This window comes from Carcharodon carcharias, chromosome 9 (assembly GCF_017639515.1).
Source record: "Carcharodon carcharias isolate sCarCar2 chromosome 9, sCarCar2.pri, whole genome shotgun sequence".
Lineage (NCBI taxonomy): Eukaryota > Metazoa > Chordata > Chondrichthyes > Lamniformes > Lamnidae > Carcharodon > Carcharodon carcharias.
The window spans coordinates 93,210,581-93,227,773 of record NC_054475.1 but is presented as its reverse complement, the minus strand read 5'-3'; the positions used below and the strand labels follow the sequence as shown (position 1 = coordinate 93,227,773).

The following is a 17,193-nucleotide window of genomic DNA, read 5'->3' as shown; positions in this document are numbered from 1 at the left end:
CGGCGGTTCAAGAAATCAACTCACCACCACCCTCTCAAGGGCAACAAGGGATGGGCAATAAATGCTGCCCTAACCAGCGATGCCCACATCCCGTAACACCTGTTTGCTGAGAGTGCTAACAGGACCAATGCTGGGGGCAGGAAATAAGAGTGTAGGAAGGCAATGGCAGCATTGTGACCCAAGGACTGTTAGGATCTTTAAGTACAGTAAATTTCTTTCAACTGACTGTTAGGTAAGCAAGCATGGAAGCTAATATTGTATGCCATAATAAAACCCAATAGTCAACAACCAGATGAATGAGCAGTTAATCTGATTTTAGTGATACTGGATTAGACAATGAGAGGACTGATTGTTGACTTGTATTTTTCTGAACTGCTGATGGTATCAAAATTGATGTCATCATTACCTCTTGCCCATCTTGACCAAATGAGTCATGGGCGTGGCTCGCTACCCTTGACAGCAACTCAAGCAATCGGAGCAGAGTGTCACAGTTACACGGAGGCAACAGATAAATCAGCAGCTGGAGGGTGGAAAGCTGTTCCTTGTGATTCATTGCTGCACCAAAAAAACAAGAAGAAATCAGGACCTCATAATGTAGAAGAACCTTTTGTTGACATCCTACTAATCAAACCATGAATTACCAACTTGGATATGCTCTCAGCTTTCCAAAAACAAGCCTAATTTGCCTTGAATTTGTTCTTCAGACAGTTGCTTGATATAATGGGATTCCCGACTGTGATTTAATTGCACTTTTGGGGTGGGGCAAGAGATGAATATTTATTTATCATTGTGAGATGTCAGCAGCATCCCATTTTGGATAGCCAGCATAAACAACCAGGTTTAATTGCAGAGTAAAGTTCTTTTTATACTTCTCCATAAAGAATTTCCAGGTTAGGTATAATACCAATTGGAATAACCAAAAGAGATGATCAGGAAGCAGCTCTCACAGTCAGATTCCCATGTAAAAGACCAACTTAGTTTAATTAAGGTTTGCTGATGAAATATTAAGTTAATGAAGAAGAGGCATTGCCTGTTTTCAGGCATGTTCCAAAGCTTAAGGTGCCACTGAGCAACACAGAGCTGGCCATCCTGTTAGATTTTAGTTGAACTTTTAGGCATTTTTCTCCACAAAAGATTCTGCCTTCTTCCCAGCACAAACTGGCCGTACAACCCGCTCATAGTCATCAATGAAAAAAGCACATTAAAAGAAGAAATTTTAGCTAAGAGGATTCAAACTATATATCTAAGAACATAAGAACATCAGAACTAGGAGCAGGAGTAGGCAATTCACCTCCTCGAGCCTGCCCCGCCATTCAATACGATCATGGCTGATCTCATTTCAGTCTTAACTCCAATTTCCCACCCTCTCCCCATAACCTTTCAACCCGTTACTAATTAAAAATCTGTCTATCTCCTCCTTAAATATATTCTGCATCTCAGCATCCACTGCACTCTGAGGTAATGAATTCCATAGGTTCACAACACTTTGAGAAAAGTAATTCCTCCTCATCCCTGATTAAATCTATCACCCCTTAGCCTAAAACTATGGCCTCTCGTTCTAGAATGCCCCCCAAGGGGAAACATCCACTCCATGTCTAAAACAAAAACAGAATTACCTGGAAAAACTCAGCAGGTCTGGCAGCATCGGCGGAGAAGAAAAGAGTTGACGTTTCGAGTCCTCATGACCCTTCGACAGAACTTGAGTGAGTCCAAGAAAGGGGTGAAATATAAGTTGGTTTAAGGTGTGTGGGTAGCCCACATACCTTAAACCAGCTTATATTTCACCCCTTTCTTGGACTCACTCAAGTTCTGTCGAAGGGTCATGAGGACTCGAAACGTCAACTCTTTTCTTCTCCGCCGATGCTGCCAGACCTGCTGAGTTTTTCCAGGTAATTCTGTTTTTGTTTTGGATTTCCAGCATCCGCAGTTTTTTTGTTTTTTTCACTCCATGTCTACTTTGTCTATCCCCTTTAGCATCTTATATACCTCAATTAGATCTCCGCTCATCCTTCTAAACTCTAGCGAGTATAGGCCTAAACTGCTCAATCTCTCCTCATAAGACAAGCCCCGCATCTCTAGAGTCAATCTAGTGAACCTCCTCTGAACTTCCTCCAAAGAAACTACATCCTTCCTCAAGTAAGGGGACCAAAACTGTGCACAGATGCAGTTTCACCAATGCCTTATACAGTTGCAACAACACTTCCCTATTTTTATATTCTATTCCTTTAGCAATAAATGCCAAAATTCCATTTGCCTTCCTTATTACCTGCTGTATCTGCATACTAGCTTTCAGCGATTCATGCTTGAGGGCACCCAGATCCCTCTGCACTGAAGCATTCTGGAGTTTCTCTCCATTTAAATAATATTCTTTTTATTCTTCCGACCAAAATGGATAACCTCACACTTATCTACATTTTGGCGCAATCACCTAACCTGTCCACGTCCATTTGTAATTTTCTTATTTCTTCATTGCAACTTAATTTCCCACCTATGTCAGCTCCAAATTTGGCTATAGTACATTCTTTCCCTTAATCCAAGTCATTAATATAGATTGTAAATAGTTGGGGCCCAAGGACCAAACCCTCTGGCACCCTAGTTACAGCTTGCCATCTAGAAAAAGGCCCATTTATCCCGACTCTCTGCTTTCTGTTGGTTAGCCAATCCTATATCCAAGTTAATATATTACCCCTAACTCCATGTGATCTTTTGTGCGGCACCTTATCAAAAGCCTTCTGGAAGTCCAGATATGCTACATCTACAGGATGCCCATTATTCACTTTGCTTGCCACATTGTCAAAGAACTCTAGCAAATTAGACAAACATGATTTACTCTTCATAAAACTATGCTGACTCTGATGGATTGCATTTTGACTTTCCAAATGCCCCATTACTACTTCCTTAATAATGGATTCCAACAATTTCCCAATGACAGACATTAAATTAACTGGTCTATAGTTTCCTGTTTTCTGCCTCCCCCCTTTTTGAATAAGGGCGTTATATTAGCATTTTTCCAATCCACTGGAACCTTTCCAGAATCCAGGGAATTTTGTAATATTATAGCCAATGCATCCACTACCTCTGCTGCCACTTCCTTTAAGACTCTGGGATGTAGGCTATCAGGGCCTGGGAACTTGTAACCCCCATAGTTTTCTCAGTACTTTTTCTCTAGTGATGATGATTGTCTCTATACCCTCTGTACTACCTGCTACTATCAGGGTGGTACTCCTGTCATCCACCGTGAAAACTGAAGCAAAATATTGATTAAGCATCTCTGCCATTTCTGCAATCCCCACCATTAACTCCCTAGTCTCATCCTCCAAGAGACCAACATTCACTTTAGCTACTCTCTTTTCTTTTATATACTTGTAGAAGCTTTTGCTATAAGTTTTTACATTTTGCGCTAGTTTTCTTTCATAATTTACCTTTGCTCTTTTTATTTTTTTTTAGTAACCCTTTGTTGATCTTTAAAAGTTTCCCAATCTTCCAGCCTGCCACTGACTTTTACAATTTGATATGCCTTAGTTTTTGCCTTTATGTTATCTTTAACTTCCTTGCTTAACCATGGATACTTTTCCCCCCTCTTACCATCTTTCTTCTTCTTTGGAATACATTTTATTTGGAAGGAGTTGAATATCTCCTTAAATATCTGCCACTGTTCATCAACTGTCCTACCTTGTAGTCTTCCTGCCCAGTCCACTAGGGCCAAATCTGCCCTCATGCCTATATAGTTACTTCTGTTTAACTCCAGAAAAGCAGTATGGGACTCAAGTTTCTCACTCTCAAACTGAATTTGAAATTCTATCATGCTATGATCACTCTTCCTTAGAGGATCCTTTACTATGAGATCAATAATTAATCCCATCTCATTACACAAAACCAAATCCAGAATAGCCTGCTCCTTGGTTGGTTCCACAACGTATTGCTACAAGAAACAATCTCTAATACACTCTATGAACTCTCCCTCGAGGCTACTCTTGCCAATTTGATTAGTCCAGTCTATATGCATATTAAAATCACCCATGATTATTGCTGTGCCTTTCTTACATGCTCCCAGTATTTCCTGGTTTATACTGTGCCCTACTGCTGAACTACTGTTTGGGGACCTATAGATTACTCCCACCAGGGACTCCTTTCCCTTGCTATTTCCTATTTCTATCCAGGCTGACTCTACATCTTGCTCTCCAGTGCCTATATTATTCCTCACTATAGCACTGATCTCTTCCTTTACTAACAAAGCCACACCACCTCCTTTTCCTTCCTGCTTATCCTTCCGAAACACTGAGTATCCTTGGATATTCAACTCCCGAACCTGTTCTTCCTGTAACCACGTCTCAGTAATCGCCACCAAATCATACTTATTTATCTCTATTTGCGCTGTTAACTCATTAGTTTTATTCTCAATGCTACGCGCAGTCAGATACAAAGCCTTTAAGTTTGCCCTATTGTCAATTTCCCCTCCTCTTATATGATCCTTTGGTACAATATGGCGTTCACACGCTCTGTCCCTTCCTTTCACTTTTTGGTAACAATCAGCCTCGACACTAACCTGCACTCTTACCCTCTCCTTAAACTTTGTTTTTTTACATTTCCATGCAGTTGAGTCTTCCCCCAGCTATTTAGTTTAAAGCCCTATCTACAAGCCTAGTTATGCAATTCGTCAGGACACTGGGCCCAGCATGATTCAAGTGGAGCCTGTCCGAACGGAATAGCTCCCTCTTTTCCCAGTACTGATGTTAATATCCCATGAATTCAAACCCATTTCTCTCACACTAATCTTTGAGCCATGCATTTACCTCTTTAATCTTATTGACCCTGTTAGCTCGTGGCTCAGGTAGTAATCCGGAGATTATTACCTTTTTGTTCAGCTTTTTAATTTAGCCCCGAGCTGCTCGTATTCCCTCAGCTGAACCTCTTTCCTTCTTCTACCTATATCGTTGGCACCTACATGGACCACGACAACTGGATCTTTCCCCTCCTATTCCAAGCTCCTTTGCAGCCCAGATGAGACATCCTTAACCCTGGCACCAGGTAGGCAACACAGCCTTTGGGGCTCTCAATCCTGGCTACAGGGAACAGTATCTATTCCCCTAACTATACTATCCCCGATTACAACTACATTGCTCTTTTCTCCCCCACTTGAATGGTTCCCTGTACCAGGGTGCCATGGTCAGTTTGCTCATCCGACTAATCATTATTAGCTGTGATCAGTAATAGCAAACTCCATTGTGTCTTAACCCCAATTTCAGAAGAGTAACTTCTATTACACAAGTATTACAACTCTGTTTCCCATGTGTTATTTACTATAGGAGCAAGTAACCTCTGCATCCAAATTTAAGATATTTAACACTTTAAAAACACAGTGACCACCATTTTAACTTTGATAAGATTAAATTCTTCAATATCTGTTGTTCAAGCTGGTGCAGGTCAGGCTTCAAGAACTAAAACACATATGAGGTTGTATCCTTGTTGAAGTCTCTGAAATCCTAGGAAAGCAAATAAAGAAAAACTAAGAAAAGTTATAAGCAATTTTAAAGCATTTTAGGAAAGACACCTGTTGGTGTTGGGCAAAAGTTTAAAAAGAGGTAAAGGCCCTGATTTTCGTGGAGTTATGCCAAGTGGGGAAGCCTTCAAAAATGGTGGGCAGGACTTGATTCCATGATTCCCATTTTGGTCAATTTTTGCCAGCGTGGGATAAGGGTGCGAGTAGGCAGCCCATATGCAGCACTCCTTTCCTTACTGCTCCATTGTGGGGGTGGGCACTTCAAATCTCCCTGCAATTTTGACTAAGTTGAATCTGCTCTGTTAGTAGATATGGTTCATGGCATCTCAGAGGAGTTGTGAACTGTAAGGGAATTCTAGTCTTGAGTCAGGAACCAAAAACAAAAATAGCCATTTAAGATTTCCTTTGAAATACACTGCCCCTCTTACCTTCTCATAAAGCTGTCAAACAATCACAGCCATTCATAGTATCAAAGAAAAAAGCTATTATCCACTTTATACCTCTCAATCTTGTGCAAATAAACACACAGGCATTGAAATTAAACTCTTCAAAGAAAGATCAGGTTATCATGAGATAATAAAAGTGACAATCAAATAAAGATTTTACTCCCCTGTAGGCTGTGTCAACATTTCCTGCTGAGCTAAGTGCATTATGAGGCTTAGCCAAGCATTTATAACAAGGCCATCTGGAAAGACAGATGCTGGTCGATCTGTTCATCCTGATTCTATAGATACAGCATGCACTGTTTACACAATAGAAAAGGGGACTGCAAGATTTGTTTGATTGACAACTTCATTATCTTGTATTAGATTACTATGCCTTTGATGTGGTATTTCAATGCCTTTGTGTTTATTTATACAAGATTAAGTGGACTGGAGTGAATGAAAGCTTTTAGCATTGATACTATGAATGGCTGTGGTTAATTGACACTTTTAAGAGGTTATAAGCTGAGCAGTTTTGTTAAAAGGAGATTTTCAAAGCCTCTGCCTATGTTGTCAGTTTCAGATGAATTTCAGGGTAAAGGCCTGGCAAATGGAGTATAATGTGGGCAAATATGTAATTGTCCCTTTTGGTAGAAAGAATAAAAAAGAAACATATTATCAAAATGGTGAGAGATTCTAGAGCTCTGTGATTCAGAGGATCTGAGTGTCCCAGTGCATGAACCACAAAAGGCTAGAATATAGGTACAGCAAGTAATTAGGAAAGCTAATAGAATGTTATGATTTATTGCGAGGGGAATTGAATACAAAAGTAGGGAGGTTATGCTTCAGTTGTACAGGGCACTGATGAAACCATACCTGGAGTACTGTACTGGTCTCTTTATTTAAAGAGAGATGTAAATGCGTGAGAAGCAGTTCAGAGAAGATTTACTAGGCTAATACCAGGAATGGGCAGATTGCCTTATGAGGAAAGGTTGGACAGTTTAGGCTTGTATCCACTGAAGTTTAGAAGAGTAAGAGGTGCCTTGATTGAAACCTTTAAGATCCTGAGGGGTCTTGACAGAATGGATGAGGAGAGGGTGTTTCCTGTTGTGGGAGAATCTAGAACTAGGGTTCACGGTTTAAAAATAAGGGGTTGCTCATTTAAAACAGAGATGAGGAGAATTTTTTTCTCTCAGAGGGACATGAGTCTTTGGAACTCTCTCCTTCAAAAGGCAGTGGAAGCAGAGTTTGAATACTTTCATGACAGAGCTAGATTGATTCTTGATTAACAAGGGGGTGAAAGGTTATCGGGGGTAGGCGGGAGGTTACAATCAGATCAGCCTACTCCTGCTCCGAGTTCATATGTTGTCAGACTTGCCAATGGTTCATGGATCTGTACATAATAGATACTGGAAGAATGGGTAGGGAGGATGCACTGGGGACATGGAAGGGACATGGAACATGTGGGAGGCATAGCGGGAATAGAAATTATAAGGGGCAATGGAGGGAGCATGGGAGCTGAGGGAGGGTAAGCGTGAAGGTTTGAGGGACCTAACAGTCATGATTACAACTAGGTTGACGTCCCTGTAAATGGAGGTGGGCTTTCTAGCCTGCTAACTTTGCCAACCACCTGTCTCTGTTGCAGCATCAGGCTTGTCTCTGGAGTCGTGGGTCTGACTCCATCCCGCTCCCACCATCCAGGAATGAAGGTATGGCAGGCAGGTTTGTCGAGTAGAGAACTTTCCCGACTCACAATTTCCATCTCCTTCATGAAAATCCAGCCTAAAATGTCTCTCCCTGACCAATCTTCTCACAGCATCAGAGCTGATAGCAACAGTTCAGCATGAAATGATATAGGAGGAATGTATGTACCATTTTGGTAGACAGAGTATCAAAATGTTTTTTTCCCCCTAAAAGAATGCTCAACCCCTCTTCTCATGAAGTCACTATCATATGCCAGAGGACACTTCTGGTATTGGTTGTCTTCTGGCTCAAGGGTCAAGTAACTATTCTTTCTTTGTGAACCTTGAAAATTATCTGTAGACTATTCAACTATGGATAGCATCTGAATCAATCCTGATCTGATCCTTTTCTGATATCAACAAATATGCATATTCCAGAAGAGGACCAAATAGTAATCGAAAGCAGGAACACAAGCTGATTTCCCACTTTTTAGCCCAGGGTATTGAAACCAACTGTAAAACTCCAAATGAAATCTCAGCCTAGATTAATCAGCACTGCTTAGACTTGGAAACCCACCCCCAATCCCCGACCCCACTTTTTAAAATCTCCATTTGAAGGAAATGGAATGTGTTAAAATGGAACTATCTAGCTGAGTTGTTTTGCAGTCAGTATTGCTGTGAGCTAAGTGGTTTCATCTCACTTACACATAGTGTTGATGAAGGCTGAGTAGAGTTCCTTGGGGAGAAGAGGATCTGGCATGTCCCGCAGGAATTCTTTCAGCAAAGCTGCCACATCATGGACACTGTGCAATTCATCCAAAACTACTTGCAAACCTTGATCAAACTCATCCCGCAGCTGAAAGGCACAAGCAAATAACTTGTTCATAGGATTAAATAATCAGTATTCACCTCAATATCACAGCATTAATTTATCAAAAAATATTTGTTTGAAATAGAAGTTCTTAGTGTCAAGTTCTATTAGCCAATTTGTTCACAGGTCAAGTTTTTGGTCAGTCACAAATGGTTTAGGTTAAATATCACAAAACATAGTCACATCCTGATGTGATTAGATTAACATTTTTTGGATGTTTTATTTGACCTCCTCCAATATTCTTCCTGATTTTCAACCCCCCAACCCCCGCCTCACCCCTCCCCCGTCCATTCCCCCCAAACTACCTCTTCTCTATTGAAGACAGTGATACACATTCCAAAACCTTGCCCAAGTGGTAGCTATTTCTGAAATTCATAATTTTTCAGGCTATTTCCTCATAATGAGATTACAACAGAGCCCAATCTTACCTTCAGCCAAATCTTTGACTACTTTTTTGTTCTCCTTAATCTGTTGGTCTTTTAGTTGAGATTCATTAATGCAGCAAAGAGCAAGGATCAAACCTTGGATCCACAGTTTATATTGGTCAATATCACACCATATTAGTGAGTTCTTTTTACTACCGGTTGCATTTCACTTCCTAAGGCAGATGCTTCATATTTGACCTCCCTGCTTCATGGTTTCCCGTCTTTGCTTTGAAAAGTTATGCAGCAGATTGTGATCATCTTTTGTACCTTCTACCATGTTATAACATCTGTAAATTTGAAGTCATAAAACCTATTACCCATTATCCAAGTCACACCAAGTCCTGTACACAAATCACCCCTGTGCTCACTGACCTGCATTGGCTCACGGTTAAGCAGTACCTTGACATTAAAGTTCTCATCCTTTTTTCAAATCCCTCATGGCCTCATACTTTCCCATCTTTGTAATCTCTTCCAGCCCCAAAACCCCTCCAAGATATCTGAGTTCCTCTAATTCTAGCCTCTTGAGCATCTGTAACATCCCTGACTCCCCTGATTCCCCACTATCAACATCCTGAAGGGTTACCATTGACCAGAAACTGAACTGGACTAGCCATGTAACTATTGTGGCTACAAGAGCAGGTCAGAGGCTGGGATGAGTAACCCACCTCCTGACTCCCCAAAGCCTGTCCGCCATCTACAAGGCACAAGTCAAGAGTGTGATGGAATACTCCCCATGTGCCTGGATAAGTGCAGCTCCAACAACACTCAAGAAGCTTGACACCATCCAGAACAAAGCAGCCCACTTGATTGGCATCCACAAACATTCACTCCCTCCACCACCAACGTACAGTAGCAGCAGCGTGTACCACCTACAAGATGCACTGCAGCATTTTACCAAAGTTCCTTCAACAGCATCTTCCAAATCCACGACCATCTAGCAGGGCAAGGGCAACAGATAGATGGGAACACCACCACTTGGAAGTTCCACTCCAAGTCATTCACCATCCTGACTTGGAAATATATTGGCGTTCCTTCACTGTCGCTGGGTCAAAATCTTGGAACTCCCTTCCTAACAGCACTGTGGGTGTACCTACACCACATGGTTCAAGAAGGCAGTTCACCATCACCTTCTCAAGGGCAACTAGGGATGGGCAATAAATGCTGGCCCAGCCAGCAAAGCCCACATCCCGTGAATGAATTAAAAAAAAATAATTGTTTCATTATTGGTGACCGTACCAAGGCCTTGTACTCTGGAATTCCCTCGTCGCCTCTTCACTCTGCTTTTCTCCTTTAGCATTCTCCTTAAAACCTAGCTCTATTATCCAGCTTTTTTCCCAACTGTTGTGATAATCTCTTTACATGCCTCAGGCCTGGATTCTTGCTCAAGGGGCAGGTGCACGGAGTTGGGAAATTTCCTGGCTCACTGCACCCACCTCAGGAGATAGTGCCCTGGGTATTGGAAACTTCATTCTGGGGAGGAGGAGGCAGCTGTTGAAGTCAGGCCTACCATCCTCAAAAACAATTTGGAGGCAGCACAGGGGCTGCCGAGTGCCTAGGTGGGCTGGTTAGAAGGCTCACCTTGTTGCTTTGAGCTTTAATCCCAGTTGTGTGGTTGAATATTATGCACCCTAAACCTCAATCCTCACAGCCCTTCACCCTTTCCACCCACTCCCCATAACCATGCATACTCATGCCAACCTATTCCCTCATCCACCCGCAATGGCTCCTCATACCCTCCATGCCAACCCATGTGCCTTTAGCCATCCTCATGGCCCCTCATACTTCCCATGCCAAACTATGTCCCCACTCATCCCCCGCCCCCTTTATAGCCCCCTATGGCAAATTAGTGCTGACTCATGTCAACGCATGATCCCCCACATATCCCCATGGCACCTTATAGCTCCTATGCCAACTTAGTGCCAAATTATACCAACATATACCCCATATACCCCACACTCCACCCTTTGTCCTGACACCCTCCATGCTAACTCACCTAGTACCTACAATAGACAGACCTCAGGATCCATGCTAAGAGAAATAAAGTTCTAAGCATCTATTACAGACTGCACTATTTAAAAAATTCACATTGATAAAAGCCCATTCAATACATTTGAATCCAAACAAATACTTAATTCATTATAAAAGCAAACATTTGTATTTATGGTCCTACATCAAAGACAGCTAAGCCCTTAAACCCCCTTGGAGCTGTTAATCAAACCTAAAGCCCCCCACTGTGATAATGATAGGTTGTGGAAGCAATCAAGCAGTAATAATATTAAAACAATAGCCTTAAGTTATGTCAACAGATAGCTACTGAAACTACAAGTATTGATTTCTTTCAATTCAGGCTGGCAGGCTAGTTTTTTTTCAAAATTCAAAGGGCAGGGGATTTAAATAACTTGACAGCTTGACAACTCCACAGACCTTATCCACCTTTTATGAGCATCTGTGTCTATTCTTATAAATTTTAAGTCTCACACTACAAGAAACATATCTCACTCCAATGAAAATGGGATCTGTTGCAGTTATGGGGCTTTTCAGTCACTCTGGATAGATGAATTAAGATGAACCAAATGAATGCCTTCATTCATGTTATCTGGTTTTCTGAACTGAAGCCCTTCCTTTTTATGAAGGTAATGGGGTTGGTGTGATAAGCCCTGATACCATTTACCATGCTGTAAATGCTTAATATCCCTATCACTTGGTGGAATTTCTGTTGTTAGTCCAGTTGAATCCTTCACTCAACAGAGAGTATGAGAGGGTATAGCATTGATTTTTGCTTGATTATAACATTTCATAGCTACCCACTGTTCTAGAGAGGTACCTAGACATAGACTTTGGCCTCTCATTTGCTCTATTAGCTCTTGCATTTTAAGTTCTAACACTGTGGTGTAGATACCCTGGTAACATACAAGATTGTGTAAAATAAATTGCTTTGTTTTGGACAGAAGACTGGCTTATATTATCTGGAATCCATCTCACTTGAAATGCACTTCATAGGATTTGAATTCTTTACCTGTCGAACCCTTTTCTTGGAACTTCCAACACGGAAAATACCAACAGTTTGAAGACCTGAGATAAAATAAATACCAAATTTAAAAATGTAACTTTTGACAGGTGAGCTTCAGAAATCATTAATACTCACAAAAAGCTGACAGCATCTAATATTCCACAGAACTTGCAAAAATATTAACCACTACCTCTTCTTTCCTGTAACATACTATACTCCCTTTTACATTTTAAAGAAATAAACTGAACATTTTTAAAATTCAATTTATATTTATGGGGAAAAGTGGAAGAGTAGAGTAAGCAGCTTGGAAACAGAAATAAGCTTTAGGTATTTAGAAATTAAGAAAGTAGAAAAGTTGGAAAAGGTTAATAAGGAGGAGAACATAGTATAAAAAGAAAAATCATAATACAGAAAACAAACAAAATCATACCAATGGTATCCAAACTAAATCATATGCATAACAACCCTGAATACAAGATACAAATTAAAAAAAAAAAGATTTAGTGGTAAAAATATAAAATCTTCTTATTTCCTGGGCTATGATAGTGTATGGACCAGAATTCCAGTGGGCTGTAGGGTGACTGCAAGGATACCTCCTTTGTATGGAGCCCATGCCACTGCAATGTCTAGCCATAACTGGGAAGGAGATTGCCCAAGCATCCCATTCCAGAGACCACACACAATCCTCCAGATCACTGTAAAAGTAAATTAAGAATGCTCACCATCTTCAGTGGTCTGATTACCCTCAGGTTAGACTTGTTTAATCCTCTGAAGAACAGTGTATCTCATCCCACAGGATGTACCAGCCTTCAGTGTCATGCTGATCCCTGGTTGGTGGGGTAGCAGGAATCTACTCTGAAGGGAATCTATGTACGCTCAATAAAAATGGCTTTGTAAATGGCAGGCAGAGGTTTTGCCCTTACAAAATGGAGCAAAAATCCCAATTAAGGCCAGTACCCAGCATATCTGGATCCTGGCTCTCTCTGAGCTGCTCTGGTAAGGTAGGTTTGCACTGGAACCAAAGTGAGAGTCTGGCAGAACAGCTGAGTAAATCCCGCCCAAGAATCATGACACAATAGCAACAACTGAAACATGAATGCACCTGGGTCAAGATTTGCAATTAATTATTCCTGGGTGAAAACTTTAGGTAAGGATAGGGAATGAGCAGGAGTGGAGGGGTTGTGGTATTAATAAAAGATAATGGGGGAGAAGGTTGCTTGTGTTGCACCACGAGCCAGACTTTCACCGATTTCCTGGGGACAAGGGGTGCCACAGGTTGCTAACTGTGTGGCCAAAGCAGAGTTCTTCAATAATATCAACAGGCAAATTCATACAGGTTGTGGCCCAAGGTGCTGCCTGAACTGGGGAATTGATGTAAGTTGGCATAGCATCAGTTGAAGCAGTGCTACACAAGCAAATTTCTCCCCCAATATCATGGCAGTAGATTTTAAGAAGTTAACTAGGAACTTGAGTCAAACAGAATTGCTTTGAATGAAGCTGCAGAATAACAATGGATTAGTTATATTTATGAGAGACCACCAACCGGGGAAAGGAAATTTCTAAAAAACTCAAAGAGGCAAGCATTAATAATAGTCATAAATATTAGACAATTTAATTACCAAACACTGACTATTATAGGGAACATATTTATGGGAAAATAAAAGGTTGTTTTGCTCCAAGTTCAAAACTGCTTTCTCAGTCGGTCTCAAACACAGGGGGCAATACTTCACCTGGTTCTGGGTAATGAAGCAGAACCAGTTGGCTGCCTAAAAGTGGGAGAATATTTGCAAACTACCTGGAACACCAAAATATAATTAGACTCAGTACAGGAATTGAAAAAGGAAAAGAAAAATTTAAGACAAGGGTACTTCTATTTGCAAAAATAAATTATAGTGAGATAAATACGTACCTTGGATAGATTAAATGGAACGAAAAATAGTCAAATAGAACCATTAATTAACAATGGAAAAAATGTAAATAGGAAATGAAATAGTGACAAATCAAGCATATTCCAGTAAGATGAGGAGGGTGTATATCAAAGGCTGGGTACCATGGGTGGACGGGGATGCTGGATTAAAATTTGTGCTCACAAGGCAGATAACAAATATAAAAGTTATAACAAATATAAATATAAAAAAGCTAAAAGAAAGGAGATAAAAAAAAGTTAAGGCGGCATGCAAGTAAAAATGTGGAAGAAAGGCATGGAAGGCAATAAAAAGGATTTCTATTGACACAATAGATCTTACAAGTTTTAGTCAGAATTTTCCAGCCTCATTGACATCGGGCGTCAAGGACAAGGAAAGCCAAAACTCGGTTTTCTGCTGGCGTGAAACAGTTTGGGATCGTCTGCTCCACCTGGCATTGGTGGGCGCATTTCCCACCACCGCATGTCAGGAATGTAAGTCCCACTTTCTGGAATCATCCCCCATAAGTCACATTTACCGTCCATGTCGGCATGACTTCAAAATGGCAGGCTTTATGACTGCCTTCCAAACATGTGCACCTGGTGAATGAATTTTGAGGGGAACTTGGAGGCGAGCGCACACAACTTTCCACAGCACTCATGAGCCTCACCCATACCACAGTAAAGAGGTGCTGAGCATTCGGTGGGGGGCACAGGCAGTCACTTTTTCCTGGTTGGTTTTCAGTGCGGTGCCAGGACACGGGCTCCAGTGTGGGCAAGGTTGGGGATTTGGGGACCGGGGAGGGGGGAGGGGCGAGAAGAGGTCGGTTGGCGGTAGGGGGCAAAGCAGCACAGACAGAATGAAGGAAATCCGAAAGCACATGCTGGGTTTGGACGTTTGGGGCAAGGTTACACAGACAGACTGAATGAAATGCTTGAGCACATGCTGAGAGGCAGGGTGAGTGGATTGGGAGGGTGGGGGGTGGGGGGGTGGTTAAGGGAATCAACCATGTACTTGGAAAAGCTTGTCAAAGGTGAGCACTCTTCCACAGCTGAGACTGTTCAGCTGCAGCTCCATTGACTTGCTTGGATTTGGGCCTCTGCCCACTCAAGCAATGCAAAAGCATGAAAGTGCCACAAAATGCTGCAGAACTTTTCACCCCTCGGACGCAGGCTGCAAATTAATGTGCACTTTATGGACAGCAGAGCAATTGGCTGACTGGGCAAGTTGTACAATCTCCTTGAGAAAGGTGGCCATGGAGCAGTCACTGGTGGAGGCGCTCACAGCCTCTTGCAATGTTTATTAAGGTTTGGACCAGTATCCATAATTGCTCAAGCTAACAGTGCAGCCTTGCCCTTGTGGGTTAGAAGATGCCTGTGCCTGAGCTGAGAGCACAGCATGCAGCCCAGTGGCTGAAGCTGTCGCCAATTGGTCAAGTGGTGTGGGGTGGAGGTGGTGGGGTTTCGGACAGCCAATGAGCGCACTACACACTGGGCATCCAAGTAGTGGCCAGCACTCTCCTGCGTGTATGAAGGGGCCTTCAGACTTAACCAAGAGAGGTTCTTAGGACACCTGTGCTAATCCATGTGTCTCTCTCTTTGATCCTGCAGGAGGAGGGCATCAGGATCATGGAGCCTGGTGATTTAGTGGTATGCCTCATGGCTTACAGGGAGCAGAGAAGAAGAAAAGAGTGGCAGAGGCGCCTGGCTCAGCAAAGTGGGGAGCACCTCCCTCAAGATGAAGGAGCAGCAGGGCCTGCTGCACACGCAGCTGGAGATCCTCAGTGAGCCATCGCTCATAGGTTCCTCGCTAGACCCAGGGTCTATGGACGGCGCCTGTCATTCCTGCAGGTGACCGAGAACCAGAGTCACCGAAGACTGCGCATGTCTAGGGAACTGATCGCTCACATATACTACCTGCTGCAGGATTTGGCACCACGGGGGCATGGAGGGCATCCAGTGCCAGTGGCCATGAAAGTGACGTCGGCGCTCAATTTTTAAGCCAGAGGCTCCTTGCAGGGCTCCACATACCTGTGCAAGGTCTTGCAAGCCTCTACACACATGCGTATCCAGGAGGTCTTGGACGCCATCTTGGTGAAGGCATAGAATTTTGTGCATTTCACCTGGGATCAGGAAAGCCAGGACGCAAGAGCGCTGGGATTTGCGCAGATCACAGGTGCAAGGTGCCATTGACTGCATGTGGTGTTTAGATTTCCGTGACAACAGGAAGTCAACTAAGTCAAACACAAGGGCTTCCATTCGCTGAATGTTCAGCTGGGGTGCGACCACCACAAACACATCCTACAGGCCCGCACATGATTCTCAGGGACCGTCCATGACCTCTACATCCTTAGCAAGTCTCAGATCCCTGACATCTTCCAGGGTCCACAGAGGCTGCAGGGATGGCTCCTCGGGGACAAGGGCTACCTGTAGCGGAGGTTGTTGATGACACCCGTGCGGCAGCCTCAGAGTGCAGCAGAACGATGGTACAACGAGGCTCATGCTGTGACCTGGACTTTGGTGGAGCAAACGATGGGCATTTTGAAAATGAGGCTCCAGTGCCTCAACAGTTCCGATGGAGCACTGCAATAGCCCAGAAGGTGTCGTGCATCATCCTTGCTTGTTGCATGCTCCACAACCTGGCTGAGGAGGAGACTGAGGAGCTGCATGTCTCTTCTGATGAAGAGGATGTCAAAGGGGCTAATGATGCTGAGGTCCTCAAAGGCAAGGATGCCGGCAATGTGGCCATCGCATTGACCAAATGAGGCTGGCGCACTCAGGTGGCCCTCATAGCTGCAAGATTCGTGGATAATGATGATGAGATGCAGTGAGGACAGTCCTGACATGCTCATCCTGCATCTGTGAACTTTTGACTCCTGTGTGGCTGACGGCAGCACACATACCCTCAGTGCTCAGGTTCATGTCATGGAGATGCAGCAGAGGCCTGAATAGTTGCTTGATTCCAGGAGACTGATGAAGACATGCAGTGAGGACACTCCATAGGTCTTCACATTACCTCTGAGAATGTCTGATTCCTGTCTGGCTGAGGGCAGCTCACTTCCGCTCTGTGATCAGGGTCATATCATGGGGATGCAGCCGTGAAACTTTAAATGTACCTCATTTTTTGTCAGCCTTCAGCACCTGACCCCTTCAGGAGCACAGCATCAATGGTCACAGATGCTGATGAGATGGGGGCCAGCCCCAGCTCAAAGGTGCTGAGAGAACATTGGAACTCTGACGCCTGCCCACGACATTCTGGCAGCGATGAGAAGCACCATCGAGGAGCAGGCATCATAGATGTATCCAGTGAGTGTGAAGCCGGACCATCACTTTGATCTGAAGGTTACACACTGCACAGAAAAGAGGCCCTGGACTGAGAC

General features: G+C 43.0%; 1 protein-coding gene across 3 annotated transcripts in view; it reads right to left on the bottom strand.

Annotated features, from left to right (window-relative positions):
- arhgap36 (Rho GTPase activating protein 36) overlaps positions 1-17,193 on the bottom strand; it is a 329,472-nt gene that overhangs the window by 35,597 nt on the left and 276,682 nt on the right. For all 3 annotated transcript variants that reach the window (XM_041196093.1, XM_041196092.1, XM_041196094.1), the window contains exons 6-8: positions 11,917-11,972; positions 8,310-8,460; positions 407-555 (exon numbers count right to left, since the gene is read on the bottom strand). In XM_041196093.1, coding sequence (XP_041052027.1) covers positions 407-555; positions 8,310-8,460; positions 11,917-11,972 — 356 coding nt within the window. The remainder of the gene's footprint in view (positions 1-406; positions 556-8,309; positions 8,461-11,916; positions 11,973-17,193) is intronic.